The 26,095-nt window shown below is 45.1% G+C and overlaps 1 protein-coding gene and 1 pseudogene across 1 annotated transcript in view; both read right to left on the reverse strand.

Annotated features, from left to right (window-relative positions):
• The window catches only part of SLC5A1 (solute carrier family 5 member 1), an 89,437-nt gene extending 74,901 nt beyond the window's left edge, over window positions 1–14,536 (reverse strand). Inside the window, exons 1-2 of the mRNA XM_053588464.1 lie at window positions 14,267–14,536; window positions 5,337–5,408 (exon numbers count right to left, since the gene is read on the reverse strand). Of these exons, the coding sequence (XP_053444439.1) occupies window positions 5,337–5,408; window positions 14,267–14,401 (207 nt within the window). The 5' untranslated portion in view covers window positions 14,402–14,536. The remainder of the gene's footprint in view (window positions 1–5,336; window positions 5,409–14,266) is intronic.
• A 4,892-nt stretch (window positions 14,537–19,428) lies between these two features.
• On the reverse strand, window positions 19,429–22,407 carry LOC128584465 (vesicle-associated membrane protein 7-like; annotated as a pseudogene).
• Window positions 22,408–26,095: the final 3,688 nt, after the last annotated feature.

The following is a 26,095-nucleotide window of genomic DNA, read 5'->3' on the forward strand; positions in this document are numbered from 1 at the left end:
TAAGCCCCGGTTCACACTGTTGCAATCTCTGAGCAGTGCGAGTTCAGCCATATGCTCGCATTAGATTCAGAAGAAAAAAGGCATATGTGCCTTCTTTTTTCCTGCAGTGAAAAAAGAAAAGAAAAAGACCCATGTGATCAGACTCCTGTGCGAGTTCACAGACCACAGTGCAGTTCGCACAGGGTAGTGTGAACTGGAAAGGTGGTGGAGGAACCAGCTCTGTAATCATGCCTGTTCCCATACCACACCAGTGTGAGCCTGAGGCAAAAGCAGAGTTCCACAATATGGGCACTGGTGAGGCTGAAATGATGTGGACTGGCAAGGCTGCATTGATGGAGACTGATCAGACTGCATTGATGGGCAGTGCAGTCTATATGTCTCTGTGTGGGCAAAGTTATTGCTGGTATATTGTTTCTGGAGAGCTGTATATATATATATATATATATATACACATATATATATATATACACATATAGGTATTTTACTAATAGCAATTTGGAATCTCTAGGAAACAATGATATCAAGAAAGAGAAAAATTGACTCAGAGTGTAGGATATTCAAAGAACAGTGGATGTACGATTACTTTTTCATGCAGTACAAGGAAAGAGCTGTGTGTTTGATATGCCAGAATATAGCGTCTGTGTTCAAAGAATACAATTTGCATTGACATTATCAAACTCAACATAAAGATAAATATGATAGTTTGGTTGGAGAAGTGAGAAAAGACAAAATATTAAAACTGAAATATACATTGACAACTCAGCAAAATACTTTTGTGAAGCAGAAACAGCTAAATACTTCATCACTGTGAGCAAGTTCTCAAGTTGCCAAGATAATAGTCTGCACTGACAGACCATTCGTGGAGGGAGAATTTGTTAAAGAATGCCTTCTTTCTGTTGCCAAAGAGATGTGTCCAGAGAAGGCCAATTTATTTAGTACAGTGAGTCTTTCAGGACCCTCAATTACACAAAGGATTGAAGAAATGGAAGACAATTTGCATCAGCATTTGCAAAACTCTGCAAAAAAACCTTTCCTATTTTTCCTTGGCACTTGACGAAAGTAATGATGTTCGTGATTCTGCACAACTTCTAATTTTTATTCGTGGAACGAATGACTATTTCGAAGTCACAGAAGAGCTTGCTGCACTGCAAAGCATCAAAGGAACAACTACAGGAGAGGATATTTATGAAAAGGTTTGCCAAACTGTGAATAGTTTGGAGCTGGACTGGGCAAAACTAGCCGGTGTGACAACTGATGGTGCTCCTAGCATGGTGGGGTCTAAGAAAGGAGTAACTACTCGCATTAACCAAGAGATGGACAAACATAACCATTCTCATCCAATAGCCATACACTGCCTCATCCACCAACAAGCGCTGTGTAGTAAATCACTGAAGTGGGACTCTGTTATGAAAACTTTGGTATCTTGTGTTAACTTCATTAGAGGTAATGCACTAAACCACAGACAATTTCAGGAATCTCTGTCTGAGCTAAATGTTGCCTGTGAAGATGTTCCGTACCACACAGAAGTCCATTGGCTGAGTCGAGGGAGAATTTTGAAACATTTCTATGACCTACTTCCACAGATTACAGCTTTTCTGCTTTCAAAAAACAAGTACCAGAGCTCAATGATGCAGAATGGAAATGGCACCTTGCCTTTCGATAGATGTAACAGAGTTACTCAACAGTTTCAATGTGCAACTTCAAGGAAAGGGGAAGCTCATCTGTGATATGCAATCACATGTGAAAGCATTTGAAGTAAAATTAGGCCTCCTCATCAAACAAGTGAAGGAGGAAAATTTCTGCCATCTCCCCACAACTCAAAATCTGTTAGCGGAAAATCCATTGGTTGCATTCCCAAATAAAACATGTGTGGATTCACTGGAAAAGTTGCAAAAGGAGTTCCAATTTAGATTTAAAGAGCTTCATCTCCATGAACGGGACATAGAGCTTTTCCATAACCCATATTCTATTGACATTAAAAATGTGGATATGATTTACCAAATGGAACTGGCTGAACTGCAGAATTGTGACTCTGTGAAAGACGCATTCAAGTCAAGCAGCCTTCCTAATTTCTATGCTTCTCTCCCCTCTGACACATATTCTAATCTCAGGAACTATGCACTCAAAATGGCAACCATCTTTGGTAGCACTTATGTCTGTGAACATACTTTTTCCAGAATGAAACATCTGAAATATCCAACCAGATCTAGACTAACGGATGCACACTTGCATCACTTGTTATGACTAGCAGTGACAAATATGGAACTGGACATTGACCATCTCATTAGCCAAAAGCAGGCCCATAGTTCCCATTGAAATACTAGTAAGTTTGTTTGTTTGTTTTATTAATATTAAATCATAGCTGTGTACATTAATACACTCATGGGGCACCATACACTGGTTGTTCTTCATTTTAAATATTGTATTTGTTCTGATTTTGTTTTTTTACTTCAAAATAAGATATGTACAGTGTGCATAGGAATTTGTTCATAGTTTTTTTTTTTTTTTTAACTATAGTCCGGCCCTCCAACAGTCTGAGGGACAGTGAACTGGCCCCCTGTTTAAAAAGTTTGAGGACCCCTGCTCTAGAGGGACCAACTCAGCCTTGTCTTGAACTTTGCATTAGAACTTCCTCTTTACCAGCTTTTAGGAAGGCACAAAAGTCCAAAGCATGATAAGACAAAAAAACCTGACACAAAACTGTAAGGAGGCGTCTGAAGTATGTGCCTCTACTCATCGAGGTGTCCAGACGCCTTGAGGGACTCACCATGGAAGTCGGCATCTGCCCACCATGCTTGACCACCTTAAGAATAAAATAAGCCAGGTTCAGTGGCTCACACCTGTCATCCCAGCCCTCTGCGAGGCCGAGGCAGGTGGATTGCTTGAGCTCAGGAGTTCGAGACTAGCCTAAGCAAGAGCGAGGGGCCTTCAGCTCTACTAAAAATAGAAAAATAGAAAAACTGGCTGGACATCATGGCAGGCGCCAGCTACTAGGGAGCTGAGGCAGGAGGATCGCTTGAGCCCAAGATTTTGTGGTTGCTGTAAGCTATGATGATGCCACGGCCACTCTACCCAGGGCAACAGAGTGAGGTACTCTGTCTCAAAAAAGAAAAAAAGAAGAAGAAGAAAATAGAAGTGACTTCATGATGTCACTCATGTGGAATCTAAAAGAGGCAAAATCATAGAAGCAGAGAGAGTAGAATGGTGGTTTCCAGGGGCTAAGGCAGAAGGGGATGGGGTAGCATCTGTTAAAGGGTATAAAGTTTCAGCTGGGTTGAATAAGTTCTACAGATCTATTATACAGCATGGTGACCATAGCTAACAATAATAACATGAAAATTAAATGCTAAGAGATTAGATCTTCAATATTTTCACCACAAAAATAATAAGTATGGGCAGCACCTGTGGCTCAAGGAGTAGGGCACCGGCCCCATATACCGGGGGTGGCAGGTTCAAGCCTGGCCCTGGTCAAAACTGCAAAAAAAAAAAAAGTATGTGAGGAGATGGTTAAGTTCACGAGTTTAATCTTTCCGCAATGGATACCTATATCAAAACATCCCAATGTGCACTGTAAACATATACAATTTTTCCCTGTAAAAATGTTTTTTTAATTTTAATATACGAATGACTTCAGGGATAACTCAAGTAACTGTGACAATACCAGTTATTAAAATCTATGCCACAATAGCTGATTGAAAGCCAAGTGCAGGATGTGGCACAACTTTCTGGTACGTTCTCTCTGTGCCATACATTGAAATTTAAAAAAAAGAAATTTTTTAATTTAAAAATTTAAAAAAAAATCACAGCAGTGACGATCTTTCCTTCCTCCTTCCTCATCCTGCAACCAACTCACAGCAGTCACTCCCTTTTCACTGTACATCTCTTTGTTACTCCCCTCTTTCAGAAGACAACCTTACTCATAGCTTAAGACAAAGGAATTGCACTTTTGGCCAATTGGTTTAACTGGCTATTTAAGTGAGAACTCTGGATCAGAATGGTCATTGTCCTGAATTGATAAACCAGCCAGAGCCAGGAGGGAAAGCACCTCCTGGTTTCTCCTCCACCCACAAATATCCATAAAGTCCTAGGGTTGGGATAGTTCCATCCGTTTGCAAGCATCAGGGAAAATGCCTCTTAAATACACAAAACACAAAATCCACCAAGAGATGAGGAAACCTCTTTCCAGAGGAAAACTGTAGCTGGAACAGTGTGGGGTTCCTCCTCTACCCATTCAGTATTTACTGAGGGCCTCTCATGTATCAGGCGCTGTGTGGGGCTCTGAGGTAGAACAGATAAACATCCCTCTTCTGGATTGGTCTGGAGAACACTCTTCTAAGTAAAGTATCACGGGAATGAAAAAACAAGCATCACAGGTGCTCAATGCTCAATTGAAACTAGTAGATTAGCAACTACCTGCTTACTTGAGAGAAAAACTCAGTTAAATTCAAGAAGGGGAGAGAGGAGAGAGGGTTCCAAAAGTTCCCACCCAAAGGGAACAATGCACGGGTATGTGGTATCCTTCCTGGGTGAGGGACATAACTACGACTCAGACTTCACTTTACACATGCAAACCATGTAACCCAATTGTGTGTACCCCCATATTAATCTGAAATTTAAAAAAATTTTGTTTTCAACACTTTTAGTTTTTCTGGCACTTGCTGCCTATATCTAGATATTAAACTTTATTTTAAAAATTAAAATAAATAAATTTGTAGCAGCTCTTTATTTAAAAAATTAAAAATAAATAAATTTTCTAGCTGGGTGTTGTGGCGGGCGCCTGTAGTCCCAGCTACTTGGGAGGCTAAGGCAGGAGAATCGCCTAAGCCCAGGAGTTGGAGGTTGCTGTGAGCCGCGTGACGCCATGGCACTCTACCGAGGGCCATACAGTGAGACTGTCTCTACAAAAAAATAAATAAATAAATAAATGTTCATCTCTACCACCTTCCATGGTAATTAAAATAGGAAAAAGCACCAAAAGAGCTACTTATTTATGGAGTTTCCAGCCCATGAGAGTTGCTGCTTTTCATAGCACTCATGGAAGGTAAATATTACCACCCATATTTTACAGGGGCAGAAACGGAGCTGGGATTTGCTCAGGCTCATCTCGATCAGTGTGCTGTTTTGTTCCTGCACAATCCCTACCTGGTGAGGTCTTTTCCTCTATTGATCCCTTGAGGAAGACCAAGCATTACTTGTTCAAAGGCTCCTCCCTTACCATAAGAGATTAAGGGTGCCCAAGAGACTCACTGCCAAGGATCTGGGTGGGGAGGAAGAAGAAAAGGGGTTCCTAAAGAGAACGTCATAGTTACCCACATAGTATTTCAGAGAAAACTTACCGGCCACCACACCATACTTCGGCCTGCCAGGAAAAAGCCTCCAACTGTCCCACGATTAGTAGAAAACATAGCCTGAGGAAGAAAGGATCAAAAATTTAATAGAAAACTAGAAGACTGCCCTTGCCGACCTGAAGAAATCCCTCTCCCATGTGGCACCTTCTACCCCCTCCACTTTCTGAAATAACTTTCACATTCTTCCTTGCCCCGGAGCCTCAATCTGCTAAGATGGCAAAGGCAGGAGCCTGCATTTGACAAACAAGGAAAAGGAGGCCCGAGGTTTAAACAACATGCCCTAGGGCTAGCTCTGTCATTTGTTTCCAGTATGGCTTCCAGCAAATCTCTCCACCTGATCTATTTGCTTGTCTGTTAAACAGGGGGAAATAGAAATTTTTTTTTCTTTTTTGAGACAGAGTCTCACTATGTCACCCTCAGTAGAGTGCTGTGGTGTCACAGCTCATAGCAACCTCAAACTCTTGGGCTTAAGCGATTCTCTTGCCCCAGCCTCCCAAGTAGCTGGGACTACAGGCGCCCGCCACAATGCCCAGATATTTTTTGGTTGTAGTTGTCATTGTTGATTTTAGCTGGCCCAGGCTGGGTTCAAACCTGCAGGCCTCAGTGTATGTGGCCGATGCCCTACCCACTGACCAACAGTCACTGCCAAAGAGAACTTTCTTTCTCTCTTTTTTTTTTTTTTTGCGACAGAGTCTCCACTTTGTTGCCCTCAATAGAGTCTGGTGGCATCACAGCAATCTCAGGGAAATAGAATTTTTTATGCCTTTCTTGCAAGCATACCAGGAGGAGCCTTGTTAAAATACCAGACTTTTATTAATCACTTTGATTTAAGCATTCCATATTGTATATCAAATCATCACATCGTACCCCATAAATGTATACAGTCATGCATTAATTAAAAAATTTGATAAAAAGGATATCATACTTTTATTTTTTTTTTATTTTTTTTTTTAGAGACAGAATTTCACTTTGTCACCCTAGGTAGAGTGCTATGACGTCACAGCTCACAGCAACCTCAAACTCTTGGGCTTCGTTGATTCTCTTGCCTCAGCCTCCCGAGTAGCTGGGACTACAGGCACCTGCCACAATGCCCAGCTATTTTTGGTTATAGTTGTCATTGTTGTTTGGCAGGCCTGGACTGAATTTGAACCTGCCAGCATCCGTGTATGTGGCTAGTGCCTTAGCCATTTGAGCTATAGGTGCCAAGCCAAGATATCATACTTTTATTTTTTTTTTATTAAATCATAGCTGTGTACATTGATATGATCATGGGGCATCATTCACTAACTTTACAGACCATTTACCAAGTTTCACATATACCCTTGTAAGATGCACCGCTGGTATAATCCCACCAATCCCCTTCCCTCTACCCACCTTCCCCCTGTTCTTAGGTTGTAACTGGGTTATAGCTTTCATGTGAAAACCCTAAATTAGTTTCATAGTAGGGCTGAGTACATTGGGTACTTTTTCTTCCATTCTTGAGATACTTTACTAAGAAGAATATGTTCCAGCTCCATCCATGTAAACATGAAAGAGGTAAAGTCTCCATCTTTCTTTAAGGCTGCATAATATTCTATGGTGTACATGTACCACAATTTATTAATCCATTCATGGATCGATGGGCACTTGAGCTTTTTCCATGACTTAGCAATTATGAATTGAGCTGCAATAAACATTCTGGTACAAATATCTTTGTTATCATGTGCTTTTTGGTCTTCTGGGTATATGCCCAGTAGAGGGATTACAGGATTGAATGGCACATCTATTTTTAGATCTCTAAGTGTTCTCCATATCTCTTTCCAAAAGGAATGTATTAATTTGCATTCCCACCAGCAGTGCAAAAGTGTTCCCTTTTCTCCACATCCGCGCCAACATCTCTGGTCTTGGGATTTTGTGATATAGGCTAGTCTCACTGGAGTTAGATGGTATCTCAAAGTAGTTTTGATTTGCATTTCTCTGATGATTAAAGGTGAGCATTTTTTCATATGTTTGAAGGCCGCGCGCCTGTCTTCTTCAGAGATACCATACTTTTAAAAGATACATATGCTATGTGAATTATATCTCAATAAAATCATTAGCCCCCCCCAAAAATAAAAAATGTTCTAAGAATGCAAGGTGTCATACTAAATATTACATAAAAGACCAGACATTCCAATTCCATTCAATGCTTTCCTCTCTGAGAATGTAGGATGTAGCTTGCTGGAATCATTACTTTTCAAAATTCCACAAACTATTTATGAAATATTCTCTACATGTTTGCCACCTCCTTGTAATAATGTGTAATGAATATTTTGTAAATAAAGGTACATCTAGCTACCGTTTCCCATTTTCTCTACATATGGAGTCTTTATGGATGACTGTGGGGACACCAGTGTTATAACTACTGCCATAACTACAGAAGAAGGGGAGAAATCCCTCTGACTGGGGTGTCAAGAAAGGTTTTCCAGGAGGGATAGCATTTCAGCAAATCCGGAAGAGTGGGATTTTATTAGAGGAAAAAGGGAGGGACATCTCATCCTGCAGGAATAGCAAATCAATGACCCAGAAAAGGAACCATGCCCAGTGTGGGGAAGGAGGGAATGGGGGACCTGGCTGAGGTGCGTGATTGGGGAGAGTGGTGGGAAGTGAAGCATAACACAGGCTCACAAACGCCCCATAAAAAAGTACAGTCATCATTCTATAGGCAGCAGGGAGCCCCTGAAGCTTCATGAGGAAAAAAATGACATGTATCTTCAATTCTCCACCATCAGCCCCTCTCACAGCTCCCTTGGCATGTTGCCTCTCAGCCTTCAGCTTATTCCTGGGCCAGCTCAGGCTCAGGCCCAGTCATCCTGCACAAATGGGGACAGTGCCTCTGTCCCTGGCCCTGGGCCCACTTAGCCCTTCAGGAAGCACGGCCCTTCATGTGTCAATCAACATGGCTTTTTTGAGCATCCCTGTGTGCCGGCAGCCCAGGAGAGCACAACTTAGGTCTTTCTGGACTCGGTAGCAAGGTCCTTCCTTCCATAGGACACATTCTAGAAAACCCTGTAATGTTTTTCCTAGGAACAACAAGAGGACCAAGAAATAGAAATAGAAATAAATTTCGATTTCTGGGGCTGAAATAGAAATAAATCCCAAGAACTCATACTACCAGCTGTCCCGAATGGCTGGCAAGGCCATTCTGAAGGTCATCCTGAACTTGAAGAAGGTTAATACCCTCGAGGTATGGTTGGAGGGACAGGAAAAGTGAGTTTGAGGACCAGACAAAAAACATTTCCCAGAGTGGTCTTATATATGAAGATCTTAGAGGAATGTGAAAGCCGGACTGGACTCAGGAGCTGGACTAACTCAGGAAAGAGGTTGGAGATGGACAAAAGGTGAGGAGAGATGTGTCCACACCGGGACCTGTTCTTCCTAGAGTATTCATCCTCTCATCTCTGTAATCTCAGGCCTTATCCATTCATCCTTCAAGGCCAGTCCAACACCAACTTCTCCATGGAAATTTACCTGACAGTCCCCCCACAACCAGAAACCACCTCCTTCCCTCCCCCCAAAAAAAATCCCTCCTTCCTCCTCTTGTTCACACCCCTACAAAAATTTTTTCTTTTGTGTTACTATATTATACATTTTAATACCCCATAATGCTTAGGATGATACTTTGTACACAAAAAAGGCATTGCCCTGCAAATAAGAAATGCTTAAAGGGGGCGGCGCCTGTGGCTCAAGGAGTAGGGCGCCGGTCCCATATGCCAGAGGTGGTGGGTTCTAACCCAGCCCCGGCCAAAAAAAAATAAATAAAAAAAACAATTAAAAAAAAAAAAAAAAGAAAAAAAGAAATGCTTAAAGGGAGGATGAGCGGAGGGAGGGTGATTGGTGGGATTATACCTGCGGTGCATCTTACAAGGGTACATGTGAAACTTAGTAAATGTAGAATATAAATGTCTTAACACAATAACTAAGAAAATGCCAGGAAGGCGATGTTGACCAGTGTGATGAAAATGTGTCAAACGGTCTATAATACCAGTGTATGGTGCCCCATGATTGCATTAATGTACACAGCTATGATTTAATAATAAAAAAAAAAAACAAGAAATGCTCAAAGGCTAACTCCAAGGTTCCAGACCCCCACTTTGTACACGATGGCACTAAATTCGCCTGTCTATACTACAACTAGAAAAGAATGAACTCACAATTGCTAGCTATAGGGGACGAAAGAAGCACAATTACTGTTCCACTGTGTTTTGGTTTGAGGTTTGTGGGGGTTCCACCTCCACAGGGATAAAAATATCATTGGGCAAAAGCAAAGAATTTCAGACCTTTGTTTGGGTGAGGAACAGCTTAAGAAACAGGATGTTAGGCCCGGAGATGGAAGTGTGGCCTATTGTCTTCTGATGTGTAAAATACAACAGGCTTACTCAGTGTGGCCTGCACAGGGCACGACCAGACACGATGGGAGAAGCTTCAGATTGTCAGGCCTCAACCAGGTACCAGGAAAAACTTTCCCTCTATCACAGCTGTCCAGAGATAGAAATGGTGCCACTTGAGAGAGTTTCTCCTGGAAGTATTCAAGTGAAAACTGTTGACAACTGTCAAGATTTTTGTTTTGTTTTGTTTTTTTGAGTCAGAGTCTCACTATGTCACCCTCAGTAGAGTGCCGTAGCATCACAGCTCATAGCAATCTCAAACTTTCGGGCTTAAGCAGTTCTCTTGCCTCAGCCTCCCAAGTAGCTGGGACTACAGGCACCTGCCACAACGCCCCGCTATTTTTTTGATTGTAGTTGTCATTTTTGTTTGGCAGGCCAGGGCTGGATTTGAACCCGCCAGCTCTGGTGTATGTGGCTGGCGCCTAGCCGCTGAGCTACAGGTGCTGAGCCGTCAAGATGGTTTTGTCAAATGATCTAAAGAAGAGACTTCAGGGATTGACACCCGCAGCTCAGTGGTTAGAGCACCCAGGCTGGTGAGTTTAAACCTGGCCTGGGCCTGCCAAACAGCAACGACAACAATAACAAAAAAACAGCCAGGCATTGTGGTGGATGCCTGTAGTCCCATGTACTGGGAGGCTGAGGCAAAAGAATCGCTTAAGCCCAAGAGTTTCGGGCTGCTGTGAGCTGTGATACTACAGCACTCTACTGAGGGTGATATAGTGAGACTCTGTCTCCATTAAAAAAAGAGAGAGAGAGCATAGGATGAAAAGAATGGAAGTCGATAAACTTTAGGCTCTCGATTCATGGAAATATGTGGAAAGAAAGATTCGGCACCACTAGGACACTGTCATACCAATGGAGTGGTTAAGGATGGTGGAGAGAGTAGTCTCAGAAATGATAGTGTTTTAGGGAGGGGAAGAGTGGAAATAGCACTAGGTGTGGCATCACAAGACTTAGGTTCCAGTCCCAGCTCTGGTACCAATTCATCTGAATGACTTAGGGTTTACCCTCTCCAATCTTCGAGAGAAAGGTTGGGGTCCCCCGAAAGCCACTCCGACTCAAGCATTCAGTGACGTTACCAGTTCAAATGCCTGCATAAGACAGGGGTCAGGAAACTTTTTCTGTAAAGAAAAGGGCCTGAACGTAAATACTTCAGGCTTTGTGGGATACCTAAGGTCTCTGCTGCAGATTCCTTGTATTTTGTTTTGTTTTCACAACCCTTTAAAAGTATAAACACTTGACTGGGCACGGTGGCTCGTGCCTATAATCCTAGCACTCTGGGAGGCCGAGGCAGGTGGATTGCCTGAGCTCAGGAGTTCAAGACCAGCCTGAGCAAGAGCGAGACCCCCATCTCTGAAAAAACAAAGCCGGCCATTATGGTGGGTGCCTGTAGTCCCAGCTACTTGGGAAGCTGAGGCAAGAGGATTGCTTGACCCCAAGAGTTTGAGGTTGCCGTGAGCTCTGACACCAAGGCACTCGACTCCAGGGTAACTGAATGAGACTCTATGTCAAAAAAATAAATAGGCTTAGCGCCTGTGCCTCAAGCAGCTAAGGTGCTAGCCACATACACCTGAGCTGGTGGGTTCAAATCCAGCCCAGGCCCGCTAAACAACAATGACAGCTGCAACCAAAAAATAACCAGGTGTTGTGGCAGGTGCCTGTAGTCCCAGCTACTTGGGAGGCTGAGGCAAGAGAATTGCTTGAGCCCAGGAGGTTGCTGTGAGCTGTGATGCCACGGCACTCTACCCAGGGTGACAGCTTGAGGCTCTGTCTCAAAATAAATAAATAAATAAAAATAAAAGTATAGACACCATCCTTAGCCTGTGAGCCATATAAAAATCATCTACGAATCAGATTGGGCCCTAGTTTAACAAACCTTGACTTGAGAGATTCACAGGACAGCTTTATGAAATCTTCCAGCAAGAATAAGGTTGAACGTCTAGCTTAACAGGATATAAAATCACCCAAGAAACAAACTGAGGGGTAGTGAAAGAAAAATGAAAATAAACACTGAAGAAGTAATAAGACAGAGCCCAAATGTGATTGGATGAGGCAGATTTAAGAGAGGGAAAAACAGAAGTAAAATAATGCTGGAAAAATGCAGCTGGTGACAGAGGGACATTGGCTGGGAGAGGAGAGAGTGTTTTCTCAGTTGAGGAAGCACAATGGGCAGCCCAAAGACCAGGCAGGAGTCAGAATGTCCACTCCTGAATCAAGCCATGCTTGACCCTTCAATAGCAAAAAGAGGAGGGCAAATTGGAAGCAGTCCAGCTCATAAAATAATCAAGACCCAGAGACTCTGACTAATGGGCGAAGATTAAACATAGACACATATGAGCAGGCCCATAAAGTAGCATTTAACAGGACAAATGACACCGATTCACAGATACTTAAACATAGTAAACACCATGTAATAAGAAAAAGTGTAAACACCTGCAGGACTGGCCAGGATTGGCTAAGAGAACTGGATTATCAGTGACCACCCAGGAAACAGGTGTGACTAGCGGGAAACAGCTGTGACTAGCGAGTGATGGACTCACACGTTGGCTGCAGCACTTCTAAGCTGGAGAGGGGTGGGAGGAGGGAGGCAGGCAGGCAGCACAGTGCCTGGTGCCTTGGAAAATCCAAGAGTTCAGAGTTCTAGGAACAAGTCTGCCTGTGGCAATCAGTCACAACCACATGGGGCTTCCATTTCCACTTCCGTAAAATGAGAATTAGCATTCCTGCCCTCCCTGTCTTCTGGCTTTAGTGAAGATACACTAACCCATTTTTTTAACCATTTTACTGGTGAGAACAAAAATTGTTCAGGGCCTAGTTCAAAACCTCCAGGACAGGGCGGCGCCTGTGGCTCAACGTGGTAGGGCGCCGGTCCCATATGCCGAAGGTGGCAGGTTCAAACCCAGCCCCGGCCAAAACCCACAAAAAAAAAAAAAAAAAAACCTCCAGGACAAAGGACAATAGTGTAAAGAAAAAAAATCCTGGAGTGCATAAATAGCTTTCAGACTCAACGTCTTGTAGATCCTCACTACCACCATCTTATCTACAAGAATAGATAAGATTGTACCTGTTTCACACTTGAGTAGCATCACATGGTTCAAACCACGTGAAAGCCAGTTTTAAACTTGAGTATCCCAGCTCCTGCTTGGACACTCCACACTGACCCCATGTGACACTTAAAGAGGCTTCTGCTACATTGGTTTCTACAATTCCTTAGAAGAAAAAAAAATCAATACTTCTCTTACTTTAACAAAAAAAAAGGGTGGCACCCATAGCACAGGAGTTATGGAGCCAGCCACATACACTGAGGCGGGAGGGTTCGAACCCAGTTAAGCAACTATGACAACTGCAACAAAAAAATAGCTGGGCATTGTGCTGAGTGCCACTAGTCTCAGCTACTCAGGAGGCTGAGGCAAGAGAATCGCTTAAGCCCAAGAGTTTGAGTTTGCTGTGAGCTGTGACGCCACAGCACTCTACCGAGGGTGACAGCTTGAGACTCTGTCTCAAAAAATAAAAAAATAAAAAATAAATAAAAACCTCTGTCCATGAAAGAGTTAATACCGTCCTCCTCTCCTTTAAGTCAGAAGCGTTGGACACAACCACCTGCCTGACACAGCAGCCTTCTGGATCTGTCACTCTATCCCTCGCTCCACAAACCCTGCCCAGTGTCCGGGATGTCTGTACACTTTCCAAACGTCTCCTCCTCGGATCCCTTGACCCCAGGAGCTCCAGGCTGCCGACAGCTGGGATCACAGCCCTGCGCTACAGCCTGGGCAAGAGAGTGAGATCCTGTCTCTAAAGTAAAAAGAAAAACGAAAACAAAAAACCGTCTTCTAATTGTTGGGTGTGCCGGAGTGTATCCTAAGTGAAATTTCCAAGTTTCATGCTGCGGAGAACGAGTTTCTCTGGTTTGGTGTGTCCCCAGAGTCCCAGAGGAGAGACACACACTTCCCTCTCTCCCGTGCCAGGTCACCAGCACGGCTTCCTCCTCCTTCCTCTCCACCCATCTTCCCGGTTCTAATTCGCTCCAGTCCCCGCGGTCTGAAGGCGCAGGGGCTCCCAGGCTAGCCTCTCCCAGGATGGGTGCATCCGCCGGCACCTGCCCCATGGAGCGCCCCACAGAATTGGGGCTGGCTGTGGCTTTCCAGCGCTGAACATTGTGTCTTACCCGAAACTGGCTATCAGGTAGAACAATAGTCCTTGGGGCCCTCCCTGTGGCTCCAGACCGCCCCTTCCCGGCCTCTTACTCATTCCGACACTGCCCCCAGCTTCCTTCTCTGCTCTCTCCTTGGCTCTTGCTGGCCAGCTCCCCTGGGGACCCTTCTGGCTTCTGCTCATCCTCATCTGTCCGGCTCACGTCACACTGTGCCCCTGAACCTTCTCTCGCTTCCCCGCAGACTCCGACGGCCGCGCGCCCCCTGCAACCGAGCGCGGAGGTCCCCCCTCTGGGCGCCCCGTTCTTCCCTCCTGGTGGCCCCGACCCCCTCATCCCGCGTCCCAGGACCCCTGACATACCCACAGCCCGACGGCCATCACCACCACGAAGTAGATGACAATCACGGAGATGTCGGCCGGATTGCGGATGCGCTCGTGGGGCTCCACCGGGGCGGCGGTGGTGGTGGCCGTGGTGCTCCAGGTACTGCTGTCCATGGCTGCGGAGACGATTCCCTCCCTTACGCACCGGCCGCTGTTTCTTATACCGCCTCCTGGTTAATGATCAGCCGCAGGGGAGGGGACCCGCGACAGTGCGGCCTCGGGGCTGTAGCGCCGGGGTTCCTTCGCCTTGCTGTGCTGCACCGTCGGGGAGCAGCTCCGGGCGTGCAGCGCTGAATGAGGCGCTGGCACAGCTGTTGGTGCAGTGCTGGAGACAGGTAAGGGCTGCCCTGGGAGCAGGGAGGGGCAGGCCAGGGGGTGGTGCCCGCCTGGCAGAAAGCCCCGCTGTGCGCTGTGCTCCAGCAGCGGGCACCTAACCAGGCGCCACGCCTGGCCTGCCATGGGGCCACCTGCGCAGAGCGGGAGTGGCTCCATGGAAGGAACAGGGCACCTGAGGCCAAGACCCTGAAGGCTGCAGGTCGCCGCCACCTGCCCTTGGACCATTCTCAGACCCTCAGTGGACTTGGCTTCTCTGTGTGTAACATGGATGCCGGACTTTTCCCAAGAATCATTAAAGTTCTTGGTCTCCAGGGAGAACATTCAGGAGAGGACAGGAAATTGCTGGTTGTTGCTGAAAAAAATCAGCACAATCCTAATCTCTTGGCCACAGGGATGGCTGCTACCCACTCATCCACATTCCTGACACCCCTTCCCCAATCTGCAACCCCCAGGAGCACTGTCCCCCACTGAAAGTTCAGCAGACACCAAATGGAGAAGAGGACCCCACTAGGGCCAGTGCTTTGTCCTGGGCCTCACTAACGCTGTGACCAGGACCCTCCTGAGGCAGCAGAAGACACCAAATAGTGGTTCTCAACCTTCCTAATGCCACAGCCCTTTAATACAATTCCTGTGGGTCTCAACCCACAGGTTGAGAATGACTGCACTAGAGAATCCCTTCCATGAAGGCCATTAAAGCCAGACCTTTCCTGGAAGGGTCTGGAAACGTGACTAAAGGCTGCAAGCCATGCCTCAGAACCCGAGAGGGCCCAAGGAGGAAGCACAACAGGTCATACTGTAAGCCAGGGGCAGAGCTGGCCCTGTAGCCCCGGCCAGCACAGGCCTAAACCAGATGAAGGGTTGTGGCGATGCCCTCAGAGGCTGGCTGCTCGGGAAGACGGAAGCCCTGCCCTGAAGAGGCGCAGGGAGGAAGGAAGAAACACCCCATCCCTGCCAGGACTCTGTTCATTATCAAGCCCTCCCTGGACAACCCTCCACTGCCCAAATGTGACAGCCTATTCCTCTGCACCTTGGTGCCCCAGAGGGCTGCTCCCTCCTCCCTCTTCGGCACCTGTTCTTCCCACTGAGGCTACTGTTGGAGAATCATTATTTGGACAGCACCCGTGAAGGTCTTCGCCCCCTTCCCTCACTTGTTCCCCAGGAATGTTAACTGTCTAACTCTGTGTCCAGGGTCCATCACAATGTCTGCCCAGAGGGAACAGGAACTCCTCTTCTGGAGAACAAGGAAGCAGATACCTCCCAAGACTTGGCCTCGTGGTCGATTGCACCTCAGAGCAACTGACCTTCTATCTGTGTTCATTCCTACCTGCCTCCTGCAATGCTTTTTCTCGTGGTTCCATGCCAGGCAGAGTCCCTGCCTTGAGGGAGCTTCTGGTCCAGCCTGAAAGTGAGTTCCCCCACAGGAAACATTCAGCTCTGAACCCGCAACTGCCAACAGCCAGCCCACACCAAGTTCTAAAAGTACAAGGCATAGAAAACAAGGTTTGTGGAAATGAACAAATCCAAAAAGTGAGCAGGAGAGAGGACCATGGGGCCATCCTTTAATCTCCCAAGGAAAGCAGAACATAAAAGAGAGAAAGGGAGGTGGCCAGGGAGAGGCCAGAAACTGCATTCATTCATGCAGCAAAAGAACAGCCTTTCTGTGCCAGGTTGCATGTGCTGCTGATCGTGCGTCTACAGCTATGAACAAGACTCACGCAGCTGTTGGCATCACAGGGCTTCCTGCCCAGTGGCAGACACAGATCAGCATCAAACATGGAACAGCCACGTATAAAATCACCCCTGTGACAGGTGCTTTGAAAGAGAAGCACTAGTACTCCAAATGTCCAGCAAGGAATTTGGCCTAGAGATGAGAAGGGGTGAGAAGAAGGTCTAGGAAAGCTCTTGTTTGAGCAGGGCCCTGAAAGAGAAAGAGAAATAGGCCAGGTAAGGTGGGAGTGAAGGACATTCCAGGAAAGGGCAAGCACAGGGGTAGCAGGTTACAATACAGGGAGGGACCAGCTGGGGCTACAAGTAACAATAAATAAAAAGCATGTCACCCATAAGAAATCCCCCACCATGATGATCCCCGGCTGCCTGAGACCCCTTTGACATCTCTCATCCTCATTGGTCTCTTTTAAAAGGGACCACTTTAGGCCGGGCGTGGTGGCTCACGCCTGTGGTCCCAGCACTGTGGGAGGCCGAGGCGGGTGGATTGCCTGAGCTCAGAGGTTGGAGACCAGTATGAGCAGGAGTGAGCCAGAGTGAAACCTCATCTCTGCTAACATCAAAAGCAGCCGGACGTTGTAGCAGGCGTCTGTAATCCCAGCTACTGGGGAGGCAAAGGTAAAGAGAATCGTCAAAGGAAGAACAGTAAAAAAAAAAAAAACTTCAAACAAAAAAGAATGAACAAGCAAGCTGAAATTAAAAATAAATAAATAAATAAAAGGGACCACTTTAAACCCAGCTTCCCCTGAATGGATGCTTTCAGAACACAGTGTGACCTGCCCCTCCAGAGCTGGCCAGAGCTGCTGAGCCACTGCTCACTGGTAAGATTTTTTAGCCTCTTTCTTGACTTCACTGGTGCCAATGAAAACCAGGGTCTGCTTACAAAAAAGGGACCTTGTTATCAGAACCCCAGAGAGGGGAGAAAGCTGGCCAGACACCCAGGCCAGACACAACCTCTTGAGGTCAATGAGGGAAGACAGGTGAAAGCAAGAAGGAACTCCCCACACCACACCTTCCTGAGTCTACATAGGGTTACAATCAGTTGTCAGATTAGGGTCCGAAATTTAAAAGGCCAGGTGCCAACAGAGTCACAGCCATACCTGTCAGAAGAAGTATTCAAATGACTCTTCAATCACTACTGTAACGTCTACAGATGGGAGGGAAGCTCCAGAATTTTGGAGGGTGAATGTCTCCTTGGTCTCCCTCCAGGCTCCTCATCTGTCCAGGTCCCACAGGAGTCCCACCTCTCCTGCCGTGGGACTCCCCCCACAGCAAGCCCCAAATGCGCCAGGCCCACCTCTCACTGGCTAAACTGTGCTTCTTGGCAAGGGACCCTCACAGTGGAATAGCCAGCTCCTAAACTCTTGTTGCACAATGAATTGAAAAGCCTACGTGGAGAGGCTGTGAGTTTGAGGAAGCAGAGACTGAAGAGGGGACCCACGTGGCTAATTTAAACCTCAGCTCGGCCAACAACAAGCAGACAACGGACAGCTCACTTGACATCTGTAACCCTCCCTTTGTATAACTCAAATGACAGATGTGAAATGACACCAGAAAAGGTGAGGAACCAAGAGCTCTGCTATGATTTTTTTTTCTCCTTTTCTTTTTCCTCGTTGTGAGTGGAAAGCCCAGGAAAGCAGGCTAGGGATCAGTATACAGCTGTGCTTAAGGATGGGGATTCATTTTGAGAAATGCATCATTAGTCTTGCAAACATCATGGAATTTAGATGCACAAACCTAGATGATACATGAACCTGTATAGCATATTACTGTACTGTAGGCCTGCAGTCCTCAACAGGTCTGTGGACTGGTGCTGGTCTCTGGCCTGTTAGGAACCAGGCTGTACAGCAGAAAGTGAGCTGCGGGAGATCCAGCAAAGCTTCATCTGTGTCTGCAGTGTTCCCCATCACTCACATCACCACCTGAGCTCTGCCTCCTGTCAGATCAGCGTAGCATTAGACTCTCGGAGGAGCGTGAACTTCGCTGTAAACTGTGCGTGTGAGGGGTCTAGGTTGCATGCTCCTTCTGAGAATCTAATGCCTGATGGCCATAGGTGGAGCTGCAGTGGTGATACCAGCACCAGGGAGTGGCTGCAGTTACAGATTATCATTAGCAGAGAGGTTTGACTGCACAGATACCATAACGGATACATTGCTTGCAGACTCATATCAAAACCATCTCCCCACCCAGCCGCCAAAGCCATGGATAAATTGTCTTCCATGAAACCGGTCCCAGGTGCCAAAACAATTGGTGACCACTGCTGTAGGCAATGGTAACACAATGGCAAATATTTATATCTCTACACATATCTACACATAGAAAAGTCTGGTAAAAATATGGTATAAAAGATTAAAAATGGTACACCTGTGTAGAGCACATACCATGAATGGAGCTGCTCTGGGTGAGTGAGTGAGTGTGAAGGCCTGGGGAGTTGCTGTGCACCACTGCAGAGTTAATACACACTGTACACTTCAGTTACCCTAAATTTATCTGAAAACTTTATTTCTTCAATAATAAATTAACCTTTTAGTTTACTATAACTTTGTTTTTCACAAACATTTTTATAATTTCTTAAACTTTTTTCTTCACCCAGGGCTGGTTTTGAACCCACCACCTCCAGTATATGGGGCCAGTGCCCTACTCCTTTGAGCCACAGGCACCACCCAATTTCTTAAACTTTTTGACTGTACTGTAATAACTCTAAGCTTAAAACACAAACACATTGTACAATGGTTTTTCTATCTTTTTTTTTTTTTTTACTTTTAAAAGATTCTTAGTAAAGCATCACAAGAATGGAGAAGCATGAATCCTATGTACTCAATTTTAATATGAGGACAATTAATGACAATTAAGGTTATGGGGGGGAAGCAGAAAGAGGGACGGAGGGAGGGGGCTGGGGCCTTGGTGTGTGTCACACTTTATGGGGGTAAGACATAATTGCAAGAGGGACTTTACCTAACAATTGCAATCAGTGTAACCTGGCTTATTGTACCCTCAATGAATCCCCAACAATAAAAAAAAAAAAAAAGATTTTTTCTTTTAATTTAAACTAAGATGAAAGCACACACACTAGCCTAGACCTACGCAGGGTCAGGATCATCAATGTCACCATCTTCCACCTCCACATCTCTTTCCACTGGAGGGTCTTCGGGGTCAATAACATGCAGGGAGCTGTCATCTCCTATGAGAAGGGTGTCTTGTTCTGGAATGCCTCCTGAAGAACCTGACTGAGGCAGTTTTACAATTAACTTTCTTTTTAATAAGTAAAAAGAATATACTTTAAAATAATGATAAAAATCATAGTAAATACATAAACTAGAAATATAATCATTCATTATTATTATTATTAACATTATCAACTATTATGTATCACGCATAGCTGTACCTGCTGTACCTTTACCCAGCTGGCATTGCACCCTGATATGACAACAGCTCTGATGTCACCAGGAGATGGGAATTTCTCGGCTCCGTTACAATCTTATAGGACCACCACAGTATATGCAGTCCAATCTTTTTTTTTTTTTTTGTATTTCTTAAATTTTATTAATGTCTTCAGTTTGTGCATCCTTTAAAATGAGACATGCGCTTTAAAAAGCATTCGTATAACATAAATAGACCAAGGAACAGTTAAGTAATTGATCCCTAAAACATGTACATCATTTTTATACGGGTGTGTATAAGAAAGGGAAATAAGCTTTCAGTTTTTTTCTTTGGGTTATTCAGGAAGGCCAAATGTTTTCCTGGAACAAATGTATTTCCTCAAAAGCAAAAGTTAAAAAACATTAGTGTTGTTAAAGAAGACTGAAAAAAAAATGTTTGTGCTATGCATCATCAATAAGAAAAGAATTCCAGTGTGCCTAAGATACATGTCAAATCAATGAATCAGGTAGCATGAATTGAAAGATTTAGATGGAGTAATAGGTACTGTGGGTCAGATTATGGGACACATATATTCAAACCACATGACTAAGCTAAACAGGTGGCTAGATTCTACAGACTAATTGCTCTTTCACTGGGAAAAAGTAAAATGTAACATTATTTCCTCTTAATGGCTCTTACTGACAAATAAATACAATTAAATCAAGCACAGCCTTTCAGATACACACCAAAAGTACACATCAGATAACAGATGCCAGAATAGCTGAAATAGTATGACTAGAATCCAGTTTTCTTACACTGCAGTTAAATGGATGTTAAATTATTTAATATTGTTTCTATAAATCATACTGTCTATTCTCTTTTAAGTTTCACAAAAGAATTCTTCAAGACCAGGTATATTAAAGAATTTATTAAACGACAGAGTGCTCAAACTATTGTTTAGTAGAAGTCAAACCCAAATTCTGGAGTTGACTGCTGACTGTATTCAGTTTGTGCTTTTCCCAGAATGGAAAGTTTTTTCCACATTACCTCCCTTTGTACAGCTAAAAAATGGTAGCACATCCACTGTGGTACCCTTCTCATTGGTGAGTCAGAGGAATTTGCCTCCCCACCTCTTTCACCTCTTCTATTAACAACACAATTATCCTAAATATCCACAGAAGAAAACAGAATACATAAAAAAGCCTCGAACTTCAACAATACTTAAACCATCTTCTCAAATCAACTATAATGAGGAAACAGGATATCAAACTATCCACTCTACTGAGAATGATCAGCACACTCAACTTTAGTCCGAAAGGTGAGTACTAGAAGGACAAGGATAATTCTGTGTGCTTCTAACGGGCTACCAAACTGTCCTCCATTTGAGTAACATAAGAATGTTTCATAATTTACCTGTCTGCGTTTCAAGCAGCACCAACAATTTAGTTACAATTCCAAAAATAAACAACTATTCTCCATTCCTATTGTTTCAAAGCACCTAAAGCTCTTCAATAACAAAAGTCATTAAGATGAGATGTCAGCGAGGCTATCTGTCTCTTGAATACTTTTGTGTGCACATACAAAGTTCCTACCTAGTTTTAGTAGATAGCTCAAAAGACCGGTGGTTCCCACCTTGGTGACAGATTTGTACAATTAAAAACAAAAATGTTTTTCTAAGTAAATGACAGTAATTAATTAACAAACCAAAGAAACAAACAAAAGCCCCTTTTAGGGCTACTGTTACAATGAATGGTTCAATCTGACATTCACTGGAATAAAAAGTTGATAGGACAAAGATAAATCTATAGGCATAGAAAGATTTTTTTGTTTGTTTTTGTAGAGACAGAGTCTCACTTTATGGCCCTCGGTAGAGTGCCGTGGCCTCACACAGCTCACAGCAACCTCCAACTCCTGGGCTTAAGCGATTCTCTTGCCTCAGCCTCCCGAGTAGCTGGGACTACAGGTGCCCGCCACAATGTCCAGCTAATAGAAAGATTTTTTAAAAAGAAAAAGTGAGAAGAGGGTTGAAGAGACTGGCAGACACTATCTGTCAGTACTGAAAGGCTTGAGTCACATAGATTGCTTTTAACTTCTTGTTCTCTCATATCATGGGTTAATGATAACTTTTTCTTGCTTATTTCTTCACACAGCTTGGCCATGACATGACGATGATGATGATCGTAAACTTGAGATTCTTCATACACATGGCTCAGGCAAGATTTCTGCTGGTAGTTTGAAAGGTGACAGACAAATCCACAAGATTTTCTGTTTTGTCTATCAATAATTCCAATCTTTCTCCCCGCTGAGCTATCAGATCTATGTTTCTGACCACGATTCCTTTTCAGTTCATCCACTTGGGCTTGAGTCTCCATCACTTTGTCTAGGCCCTGATTCTCGGAGTGATGCTTCAGCTATACCACCAAGACACTTGAGAACTCACTATTCATGGCATATGGAAGTGCTGTCTGTGCTCTTGAACTATAAGTAGTCTGGAACCTCTTCTTTATCTCATTCAGAAAATTAAACGCTCGGAAACGTTCAAAATTATCATCAGTGATAACAAAGATACACAATCCTGTCTTGGCAGATGTAATGAAACAAATAATTGCCAAGTGAGTATGTTAGTTTGTTATTCTTAGAAGGTATCTTCGCCAGAATCTGCTCTGTCACCTCCAGGAAGTTTCCTCCACACCAAGCATGTTTGGCAAGGATAGTGATCCCCCTGGCAATGACGCAAAAAGAATGGCCATGGCTTCAATCTGTCCAGATACCCTCTAAGGGCTCATGGGACCGAGGGTCGAGAGTCAATGCAGGGTCGCCAAATCCATGCAGTCCATTCTAGGCCAAAATGTTGTATGGAGTATGTGACTGTATTGGTTTCCTGTGGCTACTGTGACATATTACCATGAACTTGGTGGCTTTAAACAACAGAAGTGTATTCTCCCACAGCTTTGAAAGGCAGAAGTCAGTTTCACTGGGCTGAAATGTGGACATTAGCAGGACCACACCAACCAAGGCCCTAAGGCAGTGGTTCTCAACCTTCCTAATTGCCGCCTTGCTCCAAATTGAAAAAAGGGGTCCTGATCCACAGGTTGAGAACCACTGCCCTAAGGGGTTCTAAGGGGAAATTTTTCCTTGCCTCTTCCAGCCCCTGGTGGTTGCCAGCATCCTGGGCTCATGCGACATCTCTCCAGCCTCCGCCTTTTGTGGGGGCTTGGAAGGGACGTCAAAGTATACATAACATAACATAAAACATACCATCATAACCACTTTGAAGTGTACAGTTCAGTAGCATTCAGTGCACTCACAAGGTTGTACAACCATCCATCTCCAGAACTTTTTCATTAATCAAAACAGAAATTGTCATCAGTTAACAATAACTCCCCATTCCCCTTCCTTCCAGTCCCTGGAAACCAGCATTCTACTTTCTGTCCCTGAATTTGACTTCTCCAAGGACCTCATAGGAGTAGAATCACAGTTTGCCTCCTCCTTCACATCACCTTTTCGGAGTCCCTGACTTCTCCTTTCCAAGACCAGTAGTGATGGCATTGAGGGCCCCCTGGATATCCTCCTCTCAAGGTTCTTAATTTAATCACCTCTGCAAAGACCCTTTTTCCAAATAATTTATCATTTACAGGTTCCGTGGATTAGGACTTGATACCTTTGAATGGCCATTATTCAGGCTACTACAATCAGTAGTGGTGACAGAGTCTGCATATGGAAGGGTTTGCTGGAGAAAGCAAGATCGGAAATGCTTTGAGGGGGAAGAGCAGAGGCACGGCTGGGGTGGGTAAAAAGTTGCCAAGCAAAGAGGAGGTGAAGGTGAGTGAGAAGTTCCAGAAAAGAGAACTAATGAGCTGACCTGAGGCTACGCCTGGGAGTGGGTGTCTGGGCCTGAGGGGAGTGAAGAGGGAGGATGGAAAGCTGAGAGGGTCAAAACACTCCTGATTCTCCCTCCAAAGCTGAAGTCACAGGAGGTTGACCCTTGCTGAGCTCCACTCAAAGATCTGAGTCCCAGCTCAGCCCCCGACATGCCCGCTGACCTTGGGCAAGTCCTCTGGTTTTACAGGCATCGCCTCTACAGTAGACACCCAACTCGATCCAACAGAGGCTTGCTAAGTTCTTACCATGCATATCAGCCTTGGGCTGGAACCAGAACCCAGGTTGTTGGTGGTGGGTTGTAACTCTTTCCTCTAGATCCAAATCACAGACTGGCTTCAGGAGGAACCATGGGACAAGAAGCTGCAAGACTCACAGCCTACCATCCCCAGAGCCCCTCACAGGACACTGCCTCAGTGGTGCCCTCTAGCTGGGGCAGCAGGAAGAGTCCATGGCTGGGAGTCAGGAGGCTTGGGTTCAGGTGCTGGTTCCTCTCTGCCAAGTGGCCTTAGGCAAATCAATCCCCTCTCTGAAACTGTTTCTTTACCTGTCAAATTTGGGAGGATTTGACCGGTTGGTCCCTCAAGAAGGATCCTGGTGCAAATTCTCACTCTAGCCAGGCTCCTGAAGCTCTCTGGGCCTCCTTCTCTTCTCTGTTCACTGGGGGCAATAAGCCCCAGGGAACGTACATCAGAAGCATCCCAACCTCGCTCCATCCTCAATGCCATCACCTGCTGCATCTGCCAGCCCCTGGGATGACATTTTCTATGCTCACCACCATTTCTTTTCTTTTTTTCTAGTCAAACAATTTTAATTAGGTTAACGGTCAGCAGTGAAACTGCAATCACATGAAAAGCCCCATATTTTGCATGTGTAAGCCATGTGTTTTTCACTGTCTTTGTTTGTAAGAAGTTAAAGGGGGAACCCACTCTTGGATTTTTTTTTTTTTTTTTTTTGAGACAGAGTCTCACCATCACCCTGGGTAGAGTGCTGTGTCATCATAGCTAACAGCACTTTTAAACTCTTGGGCTCAAGCAACCCTCTTGCCTCAGCCTTCTGATTAGCTGGGACTATAGGTGCCCACCACCATGCCCAGCTAGTTTTTCTATTTTTACGAGAAAAAGGGTCTCACTCTTGCCCAGGCTGATCTTGAACTCCTGAGCTCAAGCAATCCACCCACCTTGCCTCCCAGAGTGCTAGGATTACAGGCATGAGCCACCACGCCCAGCCCTGAATCTTCTTTCTTGTGGTGGATTAAGGTATCTATTGTTCTGGAGTGCTGCTCATGTTGGATTTATGGTTTGTCCAAATAAATTTACAAGCAGTAGGTGGTTTTGTTACTGGAGAATCATCGTGAAGGCCACGAGACCACTCAGGAGGCACCGTGCTCCATCCACACCCCAGAATGTGTTTTTGCCACTTATTCCAGTAGTAGATATACCCATCAGTTGACAGACCCCCAAATTGTTCTATCTTCACAGTATTTGTCTTCCCCCGCTAATGTAACAACCCTCACATCATTTGCCCTGAAAAAGAATTCGTAGGTAGCCGGGGAGGCTACTGTAATCTCTCAACCGCTGTGGCCTGCCCTTCAGGACCTACACTAACTCCATCTTATCTCAGCCCCCCACCAAGTCTAAAAGCAGGAAGGAGAGTGACCGTTGCTCACAAAGCATCAAGCTCCTCTCTGGACGCTCCTCACCCAACAAGCTCAACAGGTACATAGTGGTGTCCGTCAGGCCTGCCTGATTAGAATCCTGCCTCATCCTCGCGTTAGCTAGGCAACCTCAGAACAAGTTATCTAAATTTAGTGCGGGCCTCATTTTCCTCCCTTGCAAATAGGGGGTAATAACATCGAAGAAAAAAATGAGAGAATATAGGGGAAATTTCACAGCACACTGCCAAGCACATATTTGGTGCTCAAGAAAATGCTTCACTTGTATCCTCTTCATCGTCGTCACCCATCTGGACTCCAAGATGAGGAGCCCTGAGACAGGACCCCACCCTTGCAAAGCAGGAGGCAGATACAAGAAGGATGTGTGAACTCTGTGCTGTGACAGGCTGTACAACTTCAGCCTTCACAATGACCTAGTGTGCTCCCCATGTTATGGCTGAGACTCCAAAGGGTTAAGCAACTTGCCCCAGTTTCCTGGCTGGCAAATGGCCAAGCTGGCACTCACCCCCTCTCCCAAAGCTTGTATTTTAACCACTAATGCAGAGAGAAGGAAGAGGAGAGGACAAAGCAAGAAGTGAAACCTTAGACCAGACTGCCAGGCTACTACTCCTGGGCCAACTTCCAGCTGTGCCTTCCCCCACTGGACCCCCAGTTTGGCACTTGGCCCCAGCTGCCTGAAGGTGTGAGGCATTTCAATGAGTCACTAATTATAACAGATGCAGGCAAAAAACAGCAGTGACACAGGCACCCTCTCCGGCCAAACACCTTGGTTTCCTGGAAACTCAGAGGCCAGTATGAGAGCAGAGGAAGAGTTAACCATCGCTCAGTTCCTG

The sequence above is a fragment of the Nycticebus coucang genome, chromosome 4, assembly GCF_027406575.1.
Source record: "Nycticebus coucang isolate mNycCou1 chromosome 4, mNycCou1.pri, whole genome shotgun sequence".
NCBI lineage: Eukaryota > Metazoa > Chordata > Mammalia > Primates > Lorisidae > Nycticebus > Nycticebus coucang.